This window comes from Procambarus clarkii, chromosome 20 (genome assembly GCF_040958095.1).
Source record: "Procambarus clarkii isolate CNS0578487 chromosome 20, FALCON_Pclarkii_2.0, whole genome shotgun sequence".
Classification (NCBI taxonomy): Eukaryota; Metazoa; Arthropoda; class Malacostraca; order Decapoda; family Cambaridae; genus Procambarus; species Procambarus clarkii.
The window spans coordinates 43,831,846-43,851,845 of NC_091169.1; the positions used below are offsets into that span (position 1 = coordinate 43,831,846).

General features: G+C 50.2%; 1 protein-coding gene across 1 annotated transcript in view; it reads left to right on the forward strand.

The window, feature by feature from the left end:
- The window catches only part of LOC123755306 (uncharacterized), a 98,265-nt gene that overhangs the window by 26,190 nt on the left and 52,075 nt on the right, over window positions 1-20,000 (forward strand). Inside the window, exons 8-16 of the mRNA XM_045737798.2 lie at window positions 538-649; window positions 4,203-4,387; window positions 5,125-5,273; window positions 5,819-6,052; window positions 7,527-7,743; window positions 12,030-12,222; window positions 12,864-13,021; window positions 13,220-13,474; window positions 14,138-14,243. Of these exons, the coding sequence (XP_045593754.2) occupies window positions 538-649; window positions 4,203-4,387; window positions 5,125-5,273; window positions 5,819-6,052; window positions 7,527-7,743; window positions 12,030-12,222; window positions 12,864-13,021; window positions 13,220-13,474; window positions 14,138-14,243 (1,609 nt within the window). The remainder of the gene's footprint in view (window positions 1-537; window positions 650-4,202; window positions 4,388-5,124; window positions 5,274-5,818; window positions 6,053-7,526; window positions 7,744-12,029; window positions 12,223-12,863; window positions 13,022-13,219; window positions 13,475-14,137; window positions 14,244-20,000) is intronic.

Genomic DNA, 20,000 nt, shown 5'->3' on the forward strand with positions numbered 1-20,000 from the left:
TGAGGGAGCATACCAGTGTGTTTGTGAGGGGACATACCAGTGTGTGTTTGTGAGGGGACATACCAGTGTGTTTGTGAGGGAGCATACCAGTGTGTTTGTGAGGGGACATACCAGTGTGTTTGTGAGGGGACTTACCAGTGTGTGTTTGTGAGGGGACATACCAGTATGTTTGTGAGGGGACATACCAGTGTGTTTGTGAGGGGACATACCAGTGTGTTTATGAGGGGACATACCAGTGTGTTTGTGAGGGGACATACCAGTGTGTTTGTGAGGGGACATACCAGTGTGTGTTTGTGAGGGGACATACCAGTGTGTGTTTGTGAGGGGACATACCAGTGTGTGTTTGTGAGGGGACATACCAGTGTGTGTTTGTGAGGGGACATACCAGTGTGTGTTTGTGAGGGGACATACCAGTGTGTTTGTGAGGGGACATACCAGTGTGTTTATGAGGGGACATACCAGTGTGTGTTTGTGAGGGGAGGGACATACCAGACTAGTAAAGAACATACCTGATGCTCCTCCCTCCCCCCCCCCCAGATGCACCCATCGTCCGAGTGAGTCCAGAGAACATTACCGTCAATGAGTCCATGGATGTACTCATCTTCTGCCAGTACACCGCCAACCCCTCCAAGCTCACCCACGTCTACTGGTGAGTATACATGTGCTGGTGAGTATACATCTACTGGTGAGAATACATCTACTGGTGAGTATACATCTACTGGTGAGTATACATCTACTGGTGAGTATACATCTACTGGTTTCCTACGCTCCTCCAAGTATCTTCCATCACTATGTTTTCCACTTACAAGAACTGCACTGTCCAACACCTGGGGGCCGCTGTCCAACACCTGTGGGACACTGTCCAACACCTGGGGGTCACTGTCCAACACCTGGGGGTCACTGTCCAACACCTATGGTCACTGTCCAACACCTGTGGTCACTGTCCAACACCTGGGGTCACTGTCCAACACCTGGGGACACTGTCCAACACCTGGGGTCACTGTACAACACCTGGGGTCACTGTCCAACACCTGGGGGACACTGTCCAACACCTGGGGGTCACTGTCCAACACCTGGGGTCACTGTCCAACACCTGGGGGTCACTGTCCAACACCTGGGGACACTGTCCAACACCTGGGGGACACTGTCCAACACCTAGGGGTCACTGTCCAACACCTGGGGTCACTGTCCAACACCTGGGGTCACTGTCCAACACCTGGGGTCACTGTCCAACACCTGGGGTCACTGTACAACACCTGGGGGTCACTGTCCAACACCTGGGGGTCACTGTCCAACACCTGGGGGTCACTGTCCAACACCTGGGGTCACTGTCCAACACCTGGGGGTCACTGTACAACACCTGGGGTCACTGTCCAACACCTGGGGTCACTGTCCAACACCTGTGGAGTCACTGTACAACACCTGGGGTCACTGTCCAACACCTGGGGTCACTGTCCAACACCTGGGGTCACTGTCCAACACCTGGGGTCACTGTCCAACACCTGGGGTCACTGTCCAACACATGGGGTCACTGTCCAACACCTGGGGTCACTGTCCAACACCTGGGGTCACTGTCCAACACCTGGGGTCACTGTCCAACACCTGGGGGTCACTTTCCAACACCTGGGGACACTGTCCAACACCTGGGGGACACTGTCCAACACCTGGGGACACTGTCCAACACCTGAGGGTCACTGTCCAACATATGGGTTCACTGTCCAACACCTGGGGGACACTGTCCAACACTTGGGGGACACTGTCCAACACCTGGGGTCACTGTCCAACACCTGGGGGTCACTGTCCAACACCTGGGGGTCACTGTACAACACCTGGGGGTCACTGTCCAACACCTGGGGGTCACTGTCCAACACCTGGGGTCACTGTCCAACACCTGGGGTCACTGTCCAACACCTGGGGGTCACTGTACAACACCTGGGGGTCACTGTACAACACCTGGGGGTCACTGTCCAACACCTGGGGTCACTGTACAACACCTGGGGGTCACTGTCCAACACCTGGGGGTCACTGTCCAACACCTGGGGGCCGCAGTCCAACACCTGGGGTCACTGTACAACACCTGGGGTCACTGTCCAACACCTGGGGGTCACTGTCCAACACCTGGGGGTCACTGTCCAACACCTGGGGTCACTGTCCAACACCTGGGGTCACTGTACAACACCTGGGGGTCACTGTCCAACACCTGGGGGTCACTGTCCAACACCTGGGGTCACTGTCCAAGACCTGGGGGTCACTGTCCAACACCTGTGGGTCACTGTCCAACACCTGGGGTCACTGTCCAACACCTGGGGGTCACTGTACAACACCTGGGGGTCACTGTCCAACACCTGGGGTCACTGTACAACACCTGGGGTCACTGTACAACACCTGGGGGTCACTGTACAACACCTGGGGGTCACTGTCCAACACCTGGGGGTCACTGTCCAACACCTGGGGGTCACTGTCCAACACCTGGGGGTCACTGTCCAACACCTGGGGTCACTGTACAACACCTGGGGTCACTGTCCAACACCTGGGGGTCACTGTCCAACACCTGGGGGTCACTGTCCAACACCTGGGGTCACTATACAACACCTGGGGGTCACTGTCCAACACCTGGGGACACTACACAAACATCACGCTCACCACAACAACCTTGTGGAACAAAAAACTGTCCTTCAGCAATGCTAATACGGTCCGGAGGTTTTTGCTTGAACTGCGAGTCGCAAACACGATTGGGTAAATCAGATTTGCTGTTGACGTGAATCAAATTAACTCTTGCTTTCCCTATGCACTAAACATACACTCTGACGTTGCTGACAGTTAACATCTGACGTCAGTGGTGCGTCATTGACGTCAGATGACGCAGTTTGAGTAGCCCGAGCGTCTCATGGTCGTTTGACTTAAGATGGTGATGGCGTCTTAAGATGGTAGGGGTTCTGAACGTCTTCGGGGAAGGAAGAGAAGGAATGAAGTGAAGGAATGAAAGCCACGGTGAAAGAAAGGGGGGGGGGGGCTGGCAGTGACCTTCCGTGGCAATTTGAAATCACGAAAAATTCAATTTAATTTTCGCGTTCAAAATTTTCAAAATTAAAATTAGACATTTTCTTTTAATGATTGTGACCGATGAGAAGTGACCTGTGACGATAATGATTCATTTCGACAATTATATATCAAGTGATAGTGATTACTGGTGACATTGACCTCAGATGATGGTGACCTCAGATGATGGTGACCTCAGATGACAATGATCTTGTCATAATAGTAAGCCAAGTAGTGCGTTCTTGTAATTAGGTACAATACACACACACACACATTTCATATATATATATTATATATATATATATATATATATATATATATATATATATATATATATATATATATAATTATCCCCTTAATACCATGAGTCTAGATGCATAATGTGATCCGTTTTACTATTGAACATGTTTGAAAAAAATATAAAAGCAAATGTGTTTAAATATGAATAGGCCTTCCGTGAATCCTTTATTAATCTCGCGTTTTTATTAAAATGTATACGGATGGTTTTTGAGATTATTGAAAATTTAATCAATTTTTGAGATTATTGAAGTAAGATATTTTTCCCCTCAATAGACGTCAAATTGGTTGTTATTTCGAATTAAGGGATCTATCATCCGTCTTGAAACATCTGCGTCACATTCTTCAACGCTCTACGAGTCTGCTGCTCTTCTGCGTCGCTTTAAGGACATATGAAATATTTACAATGGGTGACAATGAACATCTTTTCATTTGCTATAGAGTCACAAATTTCTCGAAACCAGACGAATTATTTTTTTTCAACAAAATTTCTGTTGTTTTCCTAACTTTTTGCTTTGCTTAGTAACTACTAATCAGCTTGTCCTCTTCAGCACCTACACAAGTCTGATCAACTAGGAATAAAATATAAAGTTCTATGTACTGATATCAAATGCATGTTTGCAATATCGCACATTTCTGTGTCGTTATCTGTTAATTACAGTCTCATATTTTAATAGCCAAAACTTTTTAACAATTTAATTGTATGTTAAAACGAACAATTTATGGTTCTTAGCTTACTATCATAATAATATATTTCTGCTTTCCTAACTTATTTAACATCTCACTGGATCGATCAAATTATTCTACGTAAATAATCATCAATTCGTGTATGAATAGTTTTTCTTATTCTGGGTTGGTCATGGCAGGTACCAGGACGGGCGGCAGGTGGACGTCGCCGGGTACCCAGAGAAATATGGCAATGGCAACGTGGATCACCCGTCCTTGCTCATCAAGAACAGCTCGGCCGGGGACATGGGCGAGTACACCTGCAGGGTCTCCAACTCCGTCGGCGCCTCTGAGGTCACCAACTCCGCCTTCGTCAGCGTCCAGTGTGAGTGGATGCTTATAGGCTCGTTCGTGGAGGTTGATCCGGATTAACCAGGGAAGGAGAGGGGGCTTTAATAGGGCTGGTTCGTGGAGGTCAATCCGGATTAATCAGGGAAGGAGAGGGGGGCTTTAATAGGGCTGGTCTGGGTTGGACTTACTAAATGCTCAGAATATGGCAGAGTTTGGGTAGGGCTTGACATGGTCAGGGTAAGCAGTCCTAAACTGGGTAGGACAAGGTTGTGTGTACTTGTCCGGATAGAGATGGATAGAATAAGGTTAGACAGAAATCGTTAATGCCGAATAGGACTGTGATTGACCAACCCATTCTTCTAACAAGAACGTCGCATTTTGTCGTATACTCTCCCTAAGGTCAAAAAATCGTCGTACTAGAAAAGGGAAGCGGCTCGCGAAATTGACTTACTGTCCCGTTTTCTATTTTGGGTACTCTGGTGGGTTAGGATAAAGGCACTTTAATCAGACACTTTCTTGACGTTTGGAAATCTTGGGAGGACGGGCTGGATTGTGAATGAAGTATGAGAGACAAGCACTAACCCAGTATGAGTATGAAGCACTTGCAATGGACTTGAGGGCTGGATTGTGAACGTTCTTCATAAATATTCTGCGACTGGCTTGAACAAGGTTGATCAGGGCTTACTGATGAGGGAGGGAGGCTTACTAGCCGTATAGGCGTCTGCCCCATCTTAACTACTAATCTCTCCCTTCTCCTCCTCCCTGCCACAGACCGTCCCCAGGTCCAGGTGGTGATGGAGCCGATGCAGCCCGTGTCCGAGGAGGACCGTGTCAACGTCACCCTCAACTGCGACGTGGTGAGGGCCAACCCAGAATACCTCGTCCGTGTCCGCTGGTACCTGGACGGGGAACTCTTGAAGGTGGGTACAGCGAACTGCTTTTTGTGGTTGTAAACTACACAACCTTTCTTTTCACGTCTGTACTAGTAAGAAGAATATTGGTATTTCAATATTGGTAAGAATATTGGTATTTCTTTTTTAATTATATTAGTTTTTTAGGTTGACCAAACCACACACTAGAAAGCGAAGGGACGACGACGTTTCAGTCCGTCGTGGACCATTCTCAAGTCGATTGTTTTTTAGATTCTTTGTTTTTTTATGTAAACGGTGTCCATATATCCAGTGAGGGTGATCGGTACAGCAACGGCCTCGCATTTTTTGGAGGTTCGTCGTTTGATGCTCGATAGTGCTGCTGTTCGGGCTCCGTTCCCTTACTTTGTCCTCATATTATCGTAGTTACTCATATTTTAAATGCTCGCTAGTCATCCTGACTTTGCGTTTTCTATTGATCATTTCCATACCTTGTCAGCGATGTGTGTTGATAGCAGTATGGCGGTCAGATATCATTCGATTCACTTATAATTATTGAACTATTGCCTCATGCTCGTTCTGTTTCACTCCTCCAGGAACTGCCGGAGTGCGACGGCAACTCGACAATGTACGGCACCAACTCGGAGCTCTGCGACATCGACCCCTCCAAGCTGCTCTTGGAGAACGTCTTCAAGGACTTCCACGGCAACTACTCCTGCGAGGGGATGAATGACGCCGGCTGGGGCACCCGCTCCAACGAGGCGGAGCTCATCGTCCACTACCCCCCAGGCCAGGCCTTCATCACCTACGAGCCCCCCATGGTCGTCAAGGTGCGGTCACCGTCTTCTGCGGGTCTCGGTAGTCCGTCGTCTCCACCACTAGCATTCATTATGCATTTACGCATCCATTTACGAAACCGGTACATCTGGATAGGGGAAGGGGATCTGCTGCATAGGTGACAGCTTCTCCCCCGTATCAACTTACCCTGGCTTTGCGCCCTGGAGTCAGCCACTCCAGACCGACAACCAGAGCACAACTCCATAGTCTCCTGAGACTGATGCATGCCTACAGTAGACATCCATCAGTCTCAAGAGACTTTGGAGTTGCGCTCTGGTTGTCGGTCTGGAGTGGCCTCTCCAAGGCGCAAAGCCAGGGCAGGTTGATACAGAAGAGAAACTGTTACCCATGCAGCAGATCCTCCCCCCCCCCCCCCCCTCTCCACGGCGCCGAAAGTCTCCAATGGAAAGGCTAACGCCAATACAATTGGTTCCAGCTCCGTCGCAGGAACTGTGCGCTCCGGAGCTGACCTCGAAGTTGGTGAAAGAAGGCACAGGAACTCCACACCACAAACCTACTACCACATCTATCATCAATCATGGCGGCTCTGTTTACACTTATTAAAACTGTTTATGAGCTAAAAAGCCGCATAACCACGTTGATGATGACAACCACCTCGAGGCGAGGTCGACCTCACAGCGTTTCCAAGCTGCTAAACTGTTCAATTACTTCTACTAAAGCCACCATCATGGAGGAAGGATGTAGAGGTTTCGTAAGTGGACATGGAAATGTTTGATGATTCCTGGCCGTGGTTCATCTCACTGGGACGCTTATCGCAATCACCGATTGATATAAACCAATTGTTTCAGCAACTTAGAATTGAAGAATTTTCGTGGCATGAAAAGAACCTAAAATGTGAATCAGTGAAATACTGTCATTATTAAATCTAAACTCCGGGAAATATTCCCTTGTAGGAGCCAAAAACTCGGGGGGAATTTTTCCCTTGTAGGAGTCAAAAACTCGGGGAAAATATTCCATTGCAGGAGCCAAAGAAATGCTTGCAATTTCTTTGCCGAAATTCCTAAGGTCATATTTTTTCCTGCTTTCGGAAAGTCTTGCATGTTTTCCGTTAGCCCGGCTTCAGGTTATCCTTGATTTTCGGTCCCTCTTTCCGCCCATTCCCTCCCCCCGCTATCCCCCTATTGAAAGACATCCCTGTTGGGAATTCAAACTGTTATCCGTATGTCTTGTATTTTATATACTCTAAATGTTTGTTTGCTCCCTCTCTCTCTTTCGCTAGCTTTTTCTGCCTTTCTCTCTCTCTCTCTCTCTCTCTCTCTCTCTCTCTCTCTCTCTCTCTCTCTCTCTCTCTCTCTCTCTCTCTCTCTCTCTCTCTCTCTCTCTCTCTCTCAATATAACGTACCCCTCCCCCCGTCCCATCCCAAATCCTTATCCTGACCCCTTCCCAGTGCTATATTGTGGTAATGGCTTGGCGCTTTCTCCCCTGATAATTTCGTCCTCCCGCAGGGCCTGTCGCTGGAGTTGACCTGTAACGTGGAGGACCCAGGCAGGCCGGCGGCCACCACCTTCAGGTGGTACCGGGGCTCCCGCCTGGTGGCCGACGAGACCTCGGCCTCCTGGACCATCAACCCCGTGTCGCTGGAGACCGAAGACAACTTCACCTGCGTCCCCGTCAACATCGAGGGGGAGGGGGAGAGAGCCGTCCTCCAAGTCGATGTTTTGGGTGAGTTCATCTGTCTGTTTTCCCCGACCGTCCACAAGTGGTTGGGCACCATTCCTTGGCCCCTCCGTCCCATCCCAAATCCTTATCCTGACTCCCTTCCTAGTGCTATCTAGTCGTAATGGCTTGGTGCTTTCTCCTGATAGTTTCCTTCCTTCCTTCATCTGTGTGTTTATTGGTTGTGCTTCCACGATCTACCTCTTAGCTCTTGGGCCCCGGCAGTTTTTTTTTACCGTACGGGTTAATTTCTGACCCATTTATACCTCTTAGAAACATATGCAACTGATATCATAACTCTGAAACACATCTCCAAGAAGCTGTCTGTAGTAGCAGTCAGACTACCAGGAACCAATTTATTATTAGGTGAACAGGTGCATCATGTGACAATCTATCCATGATTCTCTCTCGGCCGGTAATCGAACCCGGGCCCTTGGGATTACGCCACTCGAGCTCCGGCCGTGGTGCCGTTTGTGTGTGTGTGTGTGTGTGTGTGTGTGTGTGTGTGTGTGTGTACTCACCTAGTTGTACTTGCAGGGTTTGAGCTCTGACTCTTAGGTCCCATCTCTCAACTGTGTATGGAGTCAGCCTCCACCACATCACTTCCTTATGCATTCCATTTGTCAACCACTCTGACACTAAAAAAGTTCTTTCTAACATCTCTGTGAATCATTTGGGCACTCAATTTCCACTTGTGTCCCCTAGTGTGTGCCCCTTGTGTTAAATAGCGTGTCTTTATCTACCCTATCAATTCCTTTGAGAATCTTGTATGTGGTGATCATGTCCCCCCCTAACTCTTCTATTTTCCAGCGTGATGAGGTTTAATTCCCGTAGTCTCTCCTCGTAACTCGTACCTCTCAGCTCGGGTACTAGTCTGGTGGCAAACTTTTGAACCTTTTCCAGTTTAGTCTTATGCTTAACTAGATATGGGCTCCACACTGGAGCTCTATACTCCAGGATTGGTCTGACATACGTGGTTCACAAAGTTCTGAATGATTCCTTAGACAAGTAAGGTGTGCGCGCGCCTGGGTCCAGTAATACGTAATCAAAGAAACACTTATTACGAGCACTTTCACTATAAAACATTCATTCACATATAATTTTAATTCATGCGTTTATCTGCGTCTCTTAAAAAAATGACATTCAAACAATCATTACGGCCCCCCCCCCCCCAAAAAAAAAAAAATACGTCATTGACGTTTTGTGTCGGTCCTGATGAGGATTGGCAATTTTACCCTTTACGCCGGTGATTAGCTTATTAGACTCCTAGACTCAGCCTGTAATTACCCGTGCATGAAAAATACCTGTGATTACCTGTCCTCTAGCTAATTAGGACGAGTCTCAGCCGGTGGCGGGGCTCACTACGTCACCTGTGCCCCTCTCCCTAATTACCTTGACAATAACCGTAAACATTTCACGCTAATAACCTCCTTGGTACAACCTCCTGTAATTATAGCCACAGCAAATTGCGTTTATTGGAACTGAAGTGTGCGACTCGCTGTATTCACCTAGTTGTGCTTGCTGGGGTTGAGCTCTAGCTCTTTGGTCCCGGCTCTCAACTGTTAACCAACTATTACTTACCACTAATTTTTTTCACCCACCCCCCAGGAAGCAGCCCGTATAACAGCTGTCTAAATCCCAGGTACCTATTTACTGCTAGGTAACAGGGGCATCAGAGTGAAAGAAACTCTGCTCATTTGTCTCTGCCGCCGCCGGGAATCGAACCCGGGCCACAGGATTACAAGTCCCACGCGGTGTCCACTCAGCTACTAGACCCTGTGTGTGTGTGTGTGTGTGTGTGTGTGTGTGTGTGTGTGTGTGTGTGTGTGTGTGTGTGTGTATTTACTATTTGTATTTAATATTTCTGCTTGCAGAATCAAGCTATTAGCTTGTGGACCCCGCCTTTCTAACCGATCTATTTTTTCCTCTTATATTCCTTTTTCCCTCTCACACACACGCATACAATGTGTGTGTGTGTGTGTATTCACATAGTTGTGTTTGGGGGGGGGTTGAGCTCTGGCTCTTTGGTCCCGCCTCTCAACCGTCAATCAACTGGTGTACAGGTTCCTGAGCCTACTGGGTTCAATCATATCTACATTTGAAACTGTGTATGAAGTCAGCCTCCACCACATCACTGCCTAATGCATTCTATTTGTCAACTACTCTTATACAAAAAAAAAATTCTAATGTCTCTGTGGCTCATTTAGGTAGTCAGTTACCACCTTTGTCCCCTTGTTCGTGTTCCACCCATGCTAAATAGTTTGCATATGTCTACCCTGTTAATTCCCCTGAGAATTTTGTACGTGGTGATCATGGTTCCCCTAACTCTTCAGTGTTACCTCTGAATCTTCTCTAACTTTGCCTTGTGTTTAGGTAGGTATTGACTCCGGGCTGGAGCTGCATTCTCCAGGATTGGTCTGACATAAGTGGAATTCAAGGTTCTGAATATCTTAGACAGGTTTCTAAAGGCAGTTCTTATGTCGGTCAGTTCTTGTGTGTGTCTGTGTGTGAGTGTGAGTGTGAGTGTGAGTGTGTGTGTGTGTGTGTGAGTGTGTGTGTGTGAGTGTGTGTGTGTGTGAGTGTGTGTGTGTGTGTGTGTGTGTGTACTCACCTATATGTACTCACCTATATGTGCTTGCAGGATCGAGCATTGACTCTTGGATCCCGCCTTTCTAGCTATCGGTTGTTTACAGCAATGACTCCTGTCCCATTTCCCTATCATACCTAGTTTTAAAAGTATGAATAGTATTTGCTTCCACAACCTGTTCCCCAAGTGCATTCCATTTTTCTACTACTCTCACGCTAAAAGAAAACTTCCTAACATCTCTGTGACTCATCTGAGTTTCCAGTTTCCACCCATGTCCCCTCGTTCTGTTATTATTACGTGTGAACATTTGATCTATTTCCACTTTGTCAATTCCCCTGAGTATTTTATATGTCCCTATCATATCTCCTCTCTCCCTTCTTTTCTCTAGTGTCGTAAGGTTCAGTTCCTTCAGCCGCTCTTCATATCCCATCCCTCGTAGCTCTGGGACAAGCCTCGTCGCAAACCTCTGAACCTTCTCCAGTTTCTTTATGTGTTTCTTCAGGTGGGGGCTCCATGATGGCGCGGCATACTCTAAGACGGGTCTCACGTAGGCAGTGTAAAGCGCCCTAAAAGCTTCCTCATTTAGGTTTCTGAATGAAGTTCTAATTTTCGCCAGTGTAGAGTACGCTGCTGTCGTTATCCTATTTATATGTGCCTCAGGAGTTAGATTAGGTGTCACATCCACTCCCAGGTCTCTTTCTCGAATCGTTACAGGTAGGCTGTTCCCCTTCATTGTGTGTGTGTGTGTGTGTGTGTGTGTGTGTGTGTGTGTGTGTGTGTGAGTGTGTGTGAGTGTGTGTGAGTGTGTGTGTGTGTGTGTGAGTGTGTGAGTGTGTGTGTGAGTGTGTGTGTGTGTGTGTGTGTGTGTGTGTGTGTGTGTGTGTGTGTGTGTGTGTGTGTGTGTGTGTGTGTGTGTGTGTGTGTGTTTTGATGGATGGAGTAAGAGGGCGTAGTCTGAAGTAATTATTGAGTGCAATTGGAGGGATTAGCCTGGTGTAATTGTTTAGTGGAGTAGGAGAGATCTCTGGAGCAAGTTACTAATTAAAGCAGGTGCGGGGGGACACACCTGGTGTAAATTGTTCAGTGCTGTAACACCTGCCATCATGGAATTACTAACCGGAGCAAGACGGACTGAACAAACCTATATGTTCATGTGTTCACTGGAGCAAAATAAGGATTGTTCTTGTATTCACTGGAGTTGGGAGGAGTAAACAGCTCTGGGGGGAAGGGGGGGGGATGGATGGATGAATTTATCAGGGAAAGCGCCAAGTCATTACGACTATATAGCACTGGGAAGAGGATAGGATAAGGAGTTGGGATGGGACGGTGGGAGGGAAGAAATGGTGCCCAACCATTGGACGGTCGGGGATTGAACGCCGACCTGCATGAAGCGAAACCGTCGCTCTATCGTCCAGCCCAAGTGGTTGGGCAGTGGGGGGGGGAGGGAAGGGAAGGGAACTATCAGGTAGAAAGCACCAAGCCATTGCGACTATATAGCACTGGGAAGGTGTCTGGATAAGGAGTTGGGATGGGACATTGGGAGGGAAGAAATGGTGCCCAACCATTGGACGGTCGGGGATTGAACGCCGACCTGCATGAAGCGAAACCGTCGCTCTACCGTCCAGCCCAAGTGGTTGGGCAGGGGGGGGGGGAAGAGATATGACTGTTCACTTGTTCACAATCTGTCTCTCTCTACCGTCAACAGCTGCTCCAGTGTTCATCTACCGCCTGCCACACTACCACGGGGCCCTCATGAACTCGGCGCAGGTGTCACTCTCCTGCAGGGTTGAGTGTTCCCCGCTGTGTACCATCACCTGGCTCAAGGACGACCTCCCCTTCCTCAACGACACTCACTACAAGGTCAAGAACAGCGTCATGCTCCCGGATCCTTCCTCAGGGTACGTCTTTCACCTTCAGTTTGTCTTCCCAGGGCACGTGGCTTCCTGTCTTCCCCGGGCACGTGGCTTCCTGTCTTCCCAGGGCACTGTGTCCTTTCTTCCTTTTTAGGGTAGGTCTTCCTTCAACAGCCTGTTGGACCAAGGTTTCACAAGTCAAACCTGGCCTCGGGCCGAACTTGGAGAGTTGAAGAACTCCCAGATCCCTATCAAGCAGGTATAATCCAGGTACATGGTCGTCTTGTTTACCTTAATAAACAGTTTATGAGCTCTGAAGCACTGTGAGGTTCTTTATAACAAAGACAAAACAACCACTACGAAGTTGTTTTTAATCAAAACAACCTCTGGTAGAGTTTCGAAGCTCGTAAACTGTTAATAAATGTAATCAAATCTCCCATGGTTCTTCAACGATACAGGTTTCGTAAAGATGTACAGGTTGAGTAAATGATTCCTGGCCCTGGTCAGCCTTTTGGCTACTCCAGTGCCTTAAGCCTCTACCTGTTGACAGAGGCTTCAGGCACTGCTGACTAGGTGCCAATGTCCCTCTCTCCCACTGTTATGCACGAGTCTACAGCTGTCAACAGCTGTGTTGTCGCAAACTGTTTCCACGCGAGAGGCACCTTAATAATGACACTCTCCCACAGCGACCTGGAGAGTGTGTTGTCGGTGCTGACCTGGCAGATGGACCGCTGGCCTGATGGTGTCCTCGACAGAGACCAGGACAACGCCAACTACACCTGCAGCAGTTCCTCCAACGTGGCTGGGCCGGGAGTTACCTCCAACACCTACTTCAGGGTCGAGTGTGAGTACCACCCACATTACCACTGTTGGGAGTTTGCCCCCCAATCACCTTCGTAAGCACAAGTGGTTATAAGCACCATTCCTTTCCTCTATCCTAATCCTGCTCCATGTTCACATATCCCTTCGAAGTGCTTATACACTTAAATTGACTTGCCGCTTTCTCATAATTATCTTAACTCACTTGAACTCTCTCCGTCAGACCCGCCGGAGGAGATCGTAGTGTCCGACTCGTATATCCAGGTGGTGGAGGGAGAGATCCCCCCGAAGATCGAGTGCCGGGCCTCCAGCTACCCCGAGGCCACCTACATCTGGACGTACGGCGAGAAGACGGTGTCGACGGGCGCCGTCCTCCACCTCGACTACCCCATCGAGAGGAATCGCGCTGGAGACTACGAGTGCATCGCGCAGAACCGTCATGGCCAGATGACCTCCACCTCCACGTTCGATATTTTATGTAAGTGACACATTCCATTTTCCCTCCACGACCAGTCTATCAATAGACTGGTCGATAGAGCGATCCTGCAGGATCAGTGTTCTTGCTTCTTGCAGGATCAGCGTTCTTGCTTCTTGCAGGATCAGCGTTCTTGCTTCTTGCAGGACCAGCGTTCTTGCTTCTTGCAGGATCACCGTTCTTGCTTCTTGCAGGATCACCGTTCTTGCTTCTTGCAGGATCACCGTTCTTGCTTCTTGCAGGATCACCGTTCTTGCTTCTTGCAGGATCACCGTTCTTGCTTCTTGCAGGATCACCGTTCTTGCTTCTTGCAGGATCACCGTTCTTGCTTCTTGCAGGATCACCGTTCTTGCTTCTTGCAGGATCACCGTTCTTGCTTCTTGCAGGATCAGCGTTCTTGCTTCTTGCAGGATCACCGTTCGATCCCCCGATGGTCCAAGTGCTTTGGCACAGTTCCTTCATCCCTTCAACTTATTATACTCAGTTCCTTGTCCTCACATCTCATTCTAAATGGTGTATAGTCATACAACTGATAATGATATATTTCTCATTGTATCAAATGCCCAACTGTTTTTCTTCGTTCAAAGACAACATGTATATCATTGGTAGTCATCTCAAAGGCATGAGAACGCAGCCACTAACTAATGTCTCGTGTGTGTGTGACAGTCAAGCCGGAGTGCAAGATTGACCGGCTGGACGGAGGCAGCGGAGAGGACGCCCATATTCTCCTCATCTGCCGCGCCGCTGCCAATCCGGAGGAAGTCGTCTTCAGGTGGGTTCTAGTTCTCTTCTTCGCTGCCCGGGTGTGGCTCCGACAAGACTCTTCACCTGATATAGCTGTATTTTATTTTTTGTGCCGTGTAGGGAGCCGCATGGGGACCCTAACTTGAGGTATAGGGAGCCGCATGGGGACCCTAACTTGAGGTATAGGGAGCCGCATGGGGACCCTAACTTGAGGTATAGGGAGCCGCATGGGGACCCTAACTTGAGGTATAGGGAGCCGCATGGGGACCCTAACTTGAGGTAATCTTGAGATGATTTCGGGGCTTCCGGTCCTCGACCAGGTCTCCTTTTTCTTACACATTCCCCAGGAAGCAGCCCGTAGCAGCTGTCTAACTCCCAGGTACCCATTTACATTTTCTGCTAGGTGAACAGAACTCAGAGTGAAAGAAACTGTACCCATTTGTTTCCGCCTCTGCCGGGGATCGAACCCGGAACCTCAGGACTACGAATCTCGAGCGCTGTCTACTCAGCTGTCAGGCCCTTTGAGGCAATTATTTTGACCACTAGCTATCATGCCTACTGCCACCGTAGCTATCATGCCTACTGCCACTGTAGCTATCATGCATAGTGCCACCGTAGCTATCATGCTTACCGCCACCGTAGCTATCATGCATTCCGCCACCGTAGCTATCATGCATACCGCCACCGTAGCTATCATGCATACCGCCACCGTAGCTATCATGCATTCCGCCACCGTAGCTATCATGCATACCGCCACCGTAGCTATCATGCATTCCGCCACCGTAGCTATCATGCATACCGCCACCGTAGCTATCATGCATACCGCCACCGTAGCTATCATGCATTCCGCCACCGTAGCTATCATGCATACCGCCACCGTAGCTATCATGCATACCGCCACCGTAGCTATCATGCATTCCGCCACCGTAGCTATCATGCATTCCGCCACCATAGCTATCATGCTTACCGCCACCGTAGCTATCACGCATTCCGCCACCGTAGCTATCATGCATACCGCCACCGTAGCTATCATGCTTACCGCCACCGTAGCTACCATGCATACCACCACCGTAGCTATCATGCTTACCGCCACCGTAGCTATCATGCCTACCACCACCGTAGCTATCATGCATACCGCCTCCGTAGCTATCATGCATACCGCCTCCGTAGCTATCATGCATACCGCCACCGTAGCTATCATGCATACCACCACCGTAGCTATCATGCTTACCACCACCGTAGCTATCATGCCTACTGCCACTGTAGCTATCATGCATAGTGCCACCGTAGCTATCATGCTTACCGCCACCGTAGCTATCATGCATACCACCACCGTAGCTATCATGCTTACCGCCACCGTAGTTATCATGCATACCACCACCGTAGCTATCATGCTTACCGCCACCGTAGCTATCATGCATTCCGCCACCGTAGCTACCGTGAATACCGCCACCGTAGCTATCATGCTTACCGCCACCGTAGCTATCATGCATACCGCCACCGTAGCTATCACGCATTCCGCCACCGTAGCTATCATGCATACCGCCACCGTAGCTATCATGCTTACCGCCACCGTAGCTACCATGCATACCACCACCGTAGCTATCATGCTTACCGCCACCGTAGCTATCATGCCTACCACCACCGTAGCTATCATGCATACCGCCTCCGTAGCTATCATGCATACCGCCTCCGTAGCTATCATGCATACCGCCACCGTAGCTATCATGCATACCACCACCGTAGCTATCATGCTTACCACCACCGTAGCTATCATGCCTACTGCCACTGTAGCTATCATGCATAGTGCCACCGTAGCTATCATGCTTACCGCCACCGTAGCTATCATGCATACCACCACCGTAGCTATCATGCTTACCGCCACCGTAGTTATCATGCATACCACCACCGTAGCTATCATGCTTACCGCCACCGTAGCTATCATGCATTCCGCCACCGTAGCTACCGTGAATACCGCCACCGTAGCTATCATGCTTACCGCCACCGTAGCTATCATGCATACCGCCACCGTAGCTACCGTGAATACCGCCACCGTAGCTATCATGCTTACCGCCACCGTAGCTATCATGCATTCCGCCACCGTAGCTATCATGCATACCGCCACCGTAGCTATCATGCATACCGCCACCGTAGCTATCATGCATACCACCACCGTAGCTATCATGCTTACCACCACCGTTGCTATCATGCCTACCACCACCGTAGCTATCATGCATACCGCCACCGTAGCTATCATGCATACCGCCACCGTAGCTATCATGCATACCACCACCGTAGCTATCATGCTTACCACCACCGTAGCTATCATGCCTACCACCACCGTAGCTATCATGCATACCGCCACCGTAGCTATCATGCATACCACCACCGTAGCTATCATGCTTACCACCACCGTAGCTATCATGCCTACTGCCACTGTAGCTATCATGCATAGTGCCACCGTAGCTATCATGCATACCACCACCGTAGCTATCATGCTTACCGACACCGTAGTTAACATGCATACCACCACCGTAGCTATCATGCTTACCGCCACCGTAGCTATCATGCATTCCGCCACCGTAGCTATCGTGAATACCGCCACCGTAGCTATCATGCTTACCGCCACCGTAGCTACCATGCATACCGCCACCGTAGCTACCGTGAATACCGCCACCATAGCTATCATGCTTACCGCCACCGTAGCTATCATGCATTCCGCCACCGTAGCTATCATGCATTCCGCCACCGTAGCTACCGTGAATACCGCCACCGTAGCTATCATGCTTACCGCCACCGTAGCTACCGTGAATACCGCCACCGTAGCTATCATGTATACCGCCACCGTAGCTACCGTGAATACCGCCACCGTAGCTACCGTGAATACCGCCACCGTAGCTATCATGCATACCACCACCGTAGCTACCGTGAATACCGCCACCGTAGCTACCGTGCATACCACCAGAGTAGCTACCGTGCATACCGCCACCGTAGCTACCGTGCATACCACCAGAGTAGCTATCGTGCATTCCGCCACCGTAGTTATCATGCATACCACCACCGTAGCTATCATGCATTCCGCCACCGTAGCTACCGTGCATACCACCAGAGTAGCTATCATGCATACCGCCACCGTAGCTATCGTGCATTCCGCCACCGTAGCTATCATGCTTACCGCCACCGTAGCTATCATGCTTACCGCCACCGTAGCTATCATGCATACCGCCACCGTAGTTATCATGCATACCGCCACCGTAGCTATCATGCATACCGCCACCGTAGCTATCATGCATACCGCCACCGTAGCTATCGTGCTTACCGCCACCGTAGCTATCGTGCATACCGCCACCGTAGCTATCGTGCATACCGCCACCGTAGCTATCGTGCATACCGCCACCGTAGCTATCGTGCATACCGCCACCGTAGCTATCGTGCATACCGCCACCGTAGCTATCATGCATACCGCCACCGTAGCTATCATGCATACCGCCACCGTAGCTATCATGCATACCACCACCGTAGCTATCGTGCATACCGCCACCGTAGCTATCGTGCATACCGCCACCGTAGCTATCGTGCATACCGCCACCGTAGCTATCGTGCATACCGCCACCGTAGCTATCGTGCATACCGCCACCGTAGCTATCGTGCATACCGCCACCGTAGCTATCATGCATACCGCCACCGTAGCTATCATGCATACCGCCACCGTAGCTATCATGCATACCGCCACCGTAGCTATCATGCATACCGCCACCGTAGCTATCATGCATACCGCCACCGTAGCTATCATGCATACCGCCACCGTAGCTATCATGCATACCGCCACCGTAGCTATCATGCATACCGCCACCGTAGCTATCGTGCATACCGCCACCGTAGCTATCGTGCATACCGCCACCGTAGCTATCGTGCATACCGCCACCGTAGCTATCGTGCATACCGCCACCGTAGCTATCGTGCATACCGCCACCGTAGCTATCGTGCATACCGCCACCGTAGCTATCGTGCATACCGCCACCGTAGCTATCATGCATACCGCCACCGTAGCTATCATGCATACCGCCACCGTAGCTATCATGCATACCGCCACCGTAGCTATCGTGCATACCGCCACCGTAGCTATCGTGCATACCGCCACCGTAGCTATCGTGCATACCGCCACCGTAGCTATCGTGCATACCGCCACCGTAGCTATCGTGCATACCGCCACCGTAGCTATCGTGCATACCGCCACCGTAGCTATCATGCATACCGCCACCGTAGCTATCATGCATACCGCCACCGTAGCTATCATGCATACCGCCACCGTAGCTATCATGCATACCGCCACCGTAGCTATCATGCATACCGCCACCGTAGCTATCATGCATACCGCCACCGTAGCTATCATGCATACTGCCACCGTAGCTATCATGCATACCGCCACCGTAGCTATCATGCATACCGCCACCGTAGCTATCATGCATACCGCCACCGTAGCTATCATGCATACCGCCACCGTAGCTATCATGCATACCGCCACCGTAGCTATCATGCATACCGCCACCGTAGCTATCATGCATACCGCCACCGTAGCTATCATGCATACCGCCACCGTAGCTATCATGCATACCGCCACCGTAGCTATCATGCATACCGCCACCGTAGCTATCATGCATACCGCCACCGTAGCTATCGTGCATACCGCCACCGTAGCTATCGTGCATACCGCCACCGTAGCTATCGTGCATACCGCCACCGTAGCTATCGTGCATACCGCCACCGTAGCTATCGTGCATACTGCCACCGTAGCTATCGTGCATACCGCCACCGTAGCTATCGTGCATACCGCCACCGTAGCTATCGTGCATACCGCCACCGTAGCTATCGTGCATACCGCCACCGTAGCTATCGTGCATACCGCCACCGTAGCTATCGTGCATACCGCCACCGTAGCTATCGTGCATACCGCCACCGTAGCTATCGTGCATACCGCCACCGTAGCTATCGTGCATACCGCCACCGTAGCTATCATGCATACCGCCACCGTAGCTATCATGCATACCGCCACCGTAGCTATCATGCATACCGCCACCGTAGCTATCATGCATACCGCCACCGTAGCTATCATGCATACCGCCACCGTAGCTATCATGCATACCGCCACCGTAGCTATCGTGCATACCGCCACCGTAGCTATCGTGCATACCGCCACCGTAGCTATCGTGCATACCGCCACCGTAGCTATCGTGCATACCGCCACCGTAGCTATCGTGCATACCGCCACCGTAGCTATCGTGCATACCGCCACCGTAGCTATCGTGCATACCGCCACCGTAGCTATCGTGCATACCGCCACCGTAGCTATCATGCATACCGCCACCGTAGCTATCATGCATACCGCCACCGTAGCAATCGTGCATACCGCCACCGTAGCTATCGTGCATACCGCCACCGTAGCTATCGTGCATACCGCCACCGTAGCTATCATGTATACCGCCACCGTAGCTATCATGTATACCGCCACCGTAGCTATCATGCATACCGCCACCGTAGCTATCGTGCATACCGCCACCGTAGCTATCGTGCATACCGCCACCGTAGCTATCGTGCATACCGCCACCGTAGCTATCATGCATACCGCCACCGTAGCTATCATGCATACCGCCACCGTAGCTATCATGCTTACCGCCACCGTAGCTATCATGCATACCGCCACCGTAGCTATCATGCATACCGCCACCGTAGCTATCATGCATACCGCCACCGTAGCTATCATGCATACCGCCACCGTAGCTATCAT